At 45.7% G+C, this 6,816-nt stretch overlaps 1 protein-coding gene across 1 annotated transcript; it reads right to left on the bottom strand.

Moving 5' to 3' along the window:
* Positions 1–917: 917 nt before the first annotated feature.
* Positions 918–6,541, bottom strand: LOC149262326 (uncharacterized). Its single transcript, XM_089377308.1, has 2 exons — positions 5,236–6,541; positions 918–5,023 (listed from the first exon to the last, which is right to left on the bottom strand). The coding sequence occupies exons 1-2, from the start codon at positions 6,539–6,541 to the stop codon at positions 918–920; spliced, it is 5,412 nt and encodes a 1,803-aa protein (XP_089233434.1).
* Between the last annotated feature and the right edge of the window lie 275 nt (positions 6,542–6,816).

Here is a 6,816-nt window from a genome sequence, read left to right on the forward strand (position 1 = left end):
TTGAGCTCTGACCTCTTCGAATTCGGCCTGAAGGTCGCGGCAGTGAAAGCATTGCTCAGAACGAGCCATCACTATTTGGGCTTGGGTTCTATGAGGGTCAAATCCACTGAGATGGTCAGCTGACTCCTCCTTGCTGCGGGAGAAGAAAAAGAGGGGCCGGATGATGAAGCGAGGGGTTGAAAGAAGAGAGCTGGAGGTTAGTGAAAATAAACAGAAGGGTTTCGAGCTTACAGTTCTCGCTTTCTGGATGAGAGCAGGGATATAAAAGGAGGTCTGGTTGATAGCGCTCAAGATTGAAGGGGAAAAACTTGAAGTTAGAGAGGATGAGCCAGAGAGGGGCGAACTTAAGGGGCAAGAAGGAAGGATGGGGGACGGCCAGCAAAGGTTCAGAGTATAGAGCAGAGACTGTTGAAAGAAAGGCGCTATAGCTCTCAACTTCCCACTGAAGCTAGCCCTGAAAAAAACCACGATATAGATTAGAGGATAGATAAACAAAGCAAGAAGAATCGATACCAGCGATGGAGTTCGTCTTCGAGTCTGGACAAGAGCGCCTTCTTCGTTCCAGCGAGGCTGCTCTTGTTCATAGCAGTGTATGACAAATATTTGCCTTCCTGTGCCCGTATTTATGGATCGGGACCAACAGTAGCCTGAATACATAACAGAGATCGGATCCTCTGCATTATTGTGATATTTTCCTATATCTCTATGACGATTCGCTGGAGCAGTGAAACCGTTCTTCCGTCCATCGCTGAGATGATTATTTTCCCTCGGGATGTCAGCTATTCTTTGGATCAAGACCTGAATGAGACTGTTTGTGCACTTCATACTCTCAATCGACTGTCCTGAGTCTGTTGTAACCATGCCCGTCACACGCTTGCTGGATTTACGCGCCTGGGCAATGTCAGGATCGGCCTGCTTCATGGCAAAGGCTGGAAAAATTCTCTGTGACTGTGCCTCAATGCACCTTCCGGTTGTCCAACTGCATTATTTGCATGTTTATCCGCTTCCCCATTGTGTGTGCGGAGGATGTGACAGAATCGGATTTTTTCAAAGTATTCGGTGAGGAGATTGATGCGTTGGATATGTTGCTGAAGATTACTGTTTGGGGATCTCCTGTAATGGTTCATGAAGCCAATGATTATTGAGGAGTCTCCTAGGACAAGAGCTTTTCTAATTCCCATGCTTTTTAATTGCAACAATCCTTGATACAGAGCAAGAGCCTCTGCATTATTATTTGTTTTTTCTCCTAAACTCCATTCATAGTTGCAGATTTCTTCTCCTAATTCATCAATGATAACACCTCCTGCGCCTGCTGGTCCTGGGTTGGACTTTGAGGCGCCATCAAAGAATAAGGTTGAGCAGTTGTTACTCAGAATCCACCTTTTGAACTCCTGGGTTGGTAGTCTAATTTCCCAATCCTTGGTCTTATGTTGATGCTGCCTATAATTTCTCCGAATACTCTGTTGTTGACCTGAGCGACCTAGAATATGCTTGATCAAGAGCCTCTCCTCAACTGAATAGTCTGTTGCTTTAATTGTTCCTGAGTATTTGACTGCCATCGTCTCCTGCGCCAAGAGGTGAGCACTGCTACATGTCTTCCAAACATTGCCCTCTTTGTTTTGAAATATTTTCTTGTTTCTTGTGAGCCAGATTTTCCAAAGAAGGTTGTGGGGAATGATATCCCATGTTCTTTTGACTATCTTGCTCCGTTTATCTTTCCAAGGGCAATTCCTTGTCCAATCTTGGATTGTCTCTGCAATGTTTTGCTGAGGTTGCCATGTTATATTGCCCAAGTTGGCCATAATGGTCCAGCATTTCTTCGCGAAGATGCAGTCAAGAAATAAATGGTGGATGGTTTCCTCCTCGGAGCAGCAGTTAGGACAGATTGAAGGTCCATGTACCCCTCTCTTTCTAAGGTTTTCCGAAGTGAGGATTCTGCCCTTTAACAACAGCCAAATGAAAAATTTGACCTTGGGGATGGCCTCAGACTTCCATATTATTCTCCATTGATTCCAGACCGAGGTCTGATAAGTATTGTTGCATATGAATTGATAGCCAGATTTAATGGTGTAACATGAGCCCGTGGGGTCCCATCTAAACCCATCTACTGCTCCTTTTTTTATGGGGGCTCTGTTTTGAAGATTTTTATGGAGGGCTTGGTAGCTTGAATCCAAGTGTGGGGGAATAACTGGAAAATCCCAGCTAGTCCAAGCACCATTCTCAGCATCCCATTTTGAAATTTGGTCCATCCTCTGAATGCCTTTGCTGTTAAGATAGAGGATGAAGGGAATGGCTTCTTCAACAGTGTTTAGGGGTTGGTAACCCATGATTTTATCAGTGGCATAATTTATACTGCTCCCTTCCCCCGGAATCTTTGAGGTATTTTGAATGAGAATGGGGATTGCTTTCTTACAGAGATGCCAGATTTTGGTGGAGTCTCTGTTGGGAATATCAGATTCAAGAAGTCTTTGTCTATTGTCCGAGAGGTATTTGCATTCAATGACCTGTTTCCACCAGGCTTTTGGTTCATTAATTAGTCTCCAAGCCATTTTAATCCCAAAAGCGAGATTTAGAATTTTAGGAGCTCTGATTCCCAACCCACCTCTGTCTGGAGATTGTATTACACTTTTCCAATTGACCAAATTGTATCTATTTTTTTCTTTTTTCCCTCCTTGCCATAAAAAATTGCGGAGAGCGACTTCCAGCTTATAGTGGAAAGAAGCAGGAGCTTGGTAAAGAGTGAATCGGTATAAAGGTAAGGAGGAAATACCTGATTTGAGCAAAATTAATCTGCCAGCTGGGTTAAGCCATTGAGTTCCCCATTGCTGAACCTTCCTTTTGACTTTGTCGATTATTTCATTCCAAGTGGTGGCTTTAAGAGAGCCCAAGGTGACCGGCATCCCAAGGTAGGTAAAGTGGTCCCAGGTTGCTTTGAAGGCTACTCCAAAAATGTTAGCAATACTGTGGGCTGTTTGATTGGAAATGTTCCATCCATAGATGCAACTTTTTTGAAAGTTGACTTCTCCTCCTGAGCACGCCATAAATTGATCGAGGAGGCTTTTGAAGCGCCTTGCTATAGTAGTGGATGCCCCACCAATAAGCAGAGTGTCATCAGCAAATTGTGAATGATTGATATTTTTCACTCCGTTCCCAAACTTGATACCAGAGATGAGACCAACTCTTCTGTTGTGATCGAGGATGCTGCTGAAGGATTCAGCCATCAAGATGAATAGATAGGGGGAAAGAGGACATCCTTGCCTTAGCCCTCTTGAGGATTGGAAAGCTTCACAAGGGCGGCCGTTTATGAGAGGCGAGATCCAGGGTCCAGAGATGCAAGCAGCAATGGTGCTAATGAAGTCAAAATTAAAGCCCATTTTCCTCAAGACAGCGAACAAGAAGGAGTGTCTTACTCGATCGAAAGCGTTGGCTAAGTCAAGCTTAAGAATGAAGCCTTTCTCTTGCCTAGAAGTGCTGGAATGGATAGCTTCTTGAACCAAGGTGATGGAATCATGAATTTGCCTATTGGACATGAAGCCTCCCTGATTTTCAGATATAAGGGAAGGGAGTAGAGGCTGGAGCCTGGCTGCTATAATTTTTGCAAAGATCTTATAAGAAGTGTTACACAAAGAAATAGGTCTAAATCTGGAGAAGGAAGTGGGCCGGGTTTCCTTAGGAATGAGGGCGAGAAAAGTTGAATTTGTGAAGCCCCCCATTTTCTTTTTCCTTTGGATTCCTTTCATCATTTTAACAAGATCTTTTTTTATCAAGTGCCAATGATCTCTGTAAAAATTTATAGAGAAACCGTCTGGACCTGGGGACTTGTCAGGCTGTAAAGTCCAGATGGCTTTTCTTATCTCTTCCTCTGTTATTTCACTGTTTAACCTCTCATTCTCCTCAGCAGAGATTTTCCCCGGAAGGTACTTAAGGAAAGCCGAGTAGTCCGTGGCTCCTTGATTTTCAGTGAGAAGGCAATTATAATGGTGGAAGGCAGCTCTTTTAATAGATTCATGGTCATTATGCTGGCTGCCTTGACTATCAGTAATAGTGGTAACATTGTTTCTCGTTTTTTTTGCTGTGGCCTGCTTATGGAAATATGCCGTATTTTTATCACCTTCCTTTAACCATAATTCTCTTGACTTGAGCCTCCATTTGATCTCTTCCGCTCTCTTTATTTGAGTTAGCTGTCCCTGAACCTCCCATTCCTTACTCTTCAGCTGATTAGTGAATCCATGATCTTCTATTTGTTTGTGGATCTCTTCCAATTTCTGCTGCATTTTTTCCTTTATTTTTTCTGGCTCTTGGTAGCTGGCTTTTGCCCAATCCTTGAGTGCCTTCCTTGTGTTTCGAAGTTTTGTTTCCCAAATATGATTTGGGGAACCTTCGACGTGTTTCTTCCATGTTTCTTCTATGATAGCCTCTGCCTCAGCGCTATCTCTCCACAAGGGATTGTACCTGAACGGAATTGGTCCCAAATGAGCGTGGGAGTCCAACGTCAATAGAATGGGGAAGTGATCTGAGGATGTGGCGCTGAGAATTTTGGTGTGGCCTGCAGCAAAGGACGAAAGAAGGGAAACATTGATCAGTATTCTGTCCAACCTTTCCATAATGTTGCCTGGTCCCACTCTTCTATTGTTCCAAGTATATTTCCTATTTTTTGGTATGATATCCATCAGTTCATGCTCAACCATTATCATTTCCAGCTGCCTTCTATAGGGATCGGGGTTGAAGGTTCCCCCCCTTTTCTCATTCGCATGAAGAATTAAATTGAGGTCTCCAGCAAGAATAACATTTGAATTCTGCTCCTTGTCTATTTCTTCCTTCAATTCCTTCCAGCATTGTTCCTTTTCCCGGAAATGGTTGGGAATATAGACATTGTAAATGATTAAGTCACAGCTCTCTTCCTTGTTGACAAGGTTGGTCCTGATCCAGTTTTGGTTGAGGACAGAGGATTTGCAATCCCACTGCTGCTTATTCCACATAGTTGTGATTCCTCCAGAGGCTCCTCTGGAATTGCTACTGGCCCCTGAGAAAGTTTTTTGGGCTTCTATGATTATTTGCATTTCGCTCTGACTTTGCTTGGTTTCTTGAATCAGAACAATTTCGGGTCTTTCTGTTTGAAGAAGATCTCGTAGGGCAGCTGATTTAGAGGGGTGCCCCATACCCCTGCTGTTCCAGGATAAAAGCTTCATCATGAGGCATTCGAGCGAGGAGGTGCTCGCCTCTCAAGTTCTTTACCTGCTGTGTCTTTCTCTTGTGAACCTGTAATAAAAGAATCCATAGGAGTTTGGATCCCTAGAGCTATGTCCTTTTGCGTGCTTTCTTCCCGATGCTGCTTGGCTGACTTTTTGCCTGGTCCAGGTTTCTTGTGGATATCACCGGATGCTCCAAAGTCCTTGGAGGAACTTCTAGTAGTTCTGATGGGGGGAGGTCCAATGACGGGCTGAGATGGGGTCGAAGAAATCAAGGGGGGCTCAATCCGATTCAAGGATGGTTGATCAGGCTGAGGATCATCATAGGATTCCTTCGATTTGTTTCTTGTTAAGATCCTTTCCACTGAGTGAGGAGGGGAAGCTTGGAGGGGGGAAGAGGGGGAGATGCTGGGGCCTTTGGGGGAAGGAGGGGGAGATGGGAGATCCTCTGAAGCAAGGGATCCAAAGGGGTTGGAGGATGAGGGGATGAAAGAGGGGAAGGGAGGGGTTCCGGAGTGAGGCACCTCAGGCTCAGGGGGAGGGTTTGACTTCTTCTTTTTCCTTACTATTTCCCATGCTTCCTCAGGGGTTTCAGAAATATTATTGACTTCTGGTTTAGATTTAGAGCACCTATTGGCAAAATGACCGTACTCATGACATACCTTACACTTGAAGGGGAGTTGCTCGTAGTCCACCTGTTGAATATGCGTCCACTGGTCCACTCTGAGCTTGACTGCCTCTGGTAGACCTTTGCCCAAGTCTACCTCCACACAGATCCTCGCACATGCATGCATATTTTCTTTTGGCTCTGATCTATCCACATATTTACCTATTGCATTTCCAATTGCTCGAACAGATTCATCGGCCCAGCAGTGAAGCGGAAGATGCGGAAGGCGAACCCAAACAGGAACTGCGTTGGGTACATCCATTTCAGGGTCGAAGTCCGGGGTCCAACGATTGAGATAAAGGCCTCTAGTGTCCATGAAGTATGGCCCATTCCTGAAAATTAGATTGCGATCCTCCACTGTTTCGAAGAGGAAGGTGAAGAAGCCTCTTCCACAAAACCTTATCGCAATTTTCCCCTGGACCATGGCGTTCCAGTTTCTTTCCACCCAACGTTGAACAGTTCGAGGGGAGGGCCATAGCCCCGTGAACTGTCCAACCAGGCCGCGTTCAGCCAAGGCTACAACAGATCTCCTTGGAAGAGATGGGGGAAGAGGGATTTTCGGAATTTCATCAAGCTTTTTGATAAATTTTGAGGCAGTAGGTCGGATCCTTTCAGAGATATTCTCTGGGATGAGAGAAGCAAAGGCTTTCTCAAGATCGATCTGATCAGGAGCGGGAGGATCCATCGAGCCTGGGACGCTCAACGGGCGGCAAGGAAAGGGAAGGAGGGGCAGGAGGCCCGGGAGAACAAGAAATGCAGCAGAGGGCTACCCTCAGGGGCAGCACGAACAGCCAGAGACGGGGCAGGAGGCCCAGGAAGCAGGAAGGAAAAGCACAGCTGGGGAGGCCCGCAGCGGGGGCTGCAAGCCCGGCAGCAGGGCTGCCAAGCTTGGGCGAAGGCGATCAGGGCGTCCAGGGGCGGGAGAGCTCCATTCTCCAGCGCGCGCTCCAAATTTCACCG

The sequence above is a fragment of the Pinus tabuliformis genome, chromosome 6, assembly GCF_031772625.1.
Source record: "Pinus tabuliformis cultivar Carrire ecotype Pingquan chromosome 6, CPIR1, whole genome shotgun sequence".
In the NCBI taxonomy this organism is placed as follows: Eukaryota; Viridiplantae; Streptophyta; class Pinopsida; order Pinales; family Pinaceae; genus Pinus; species Pinus tabuliformis.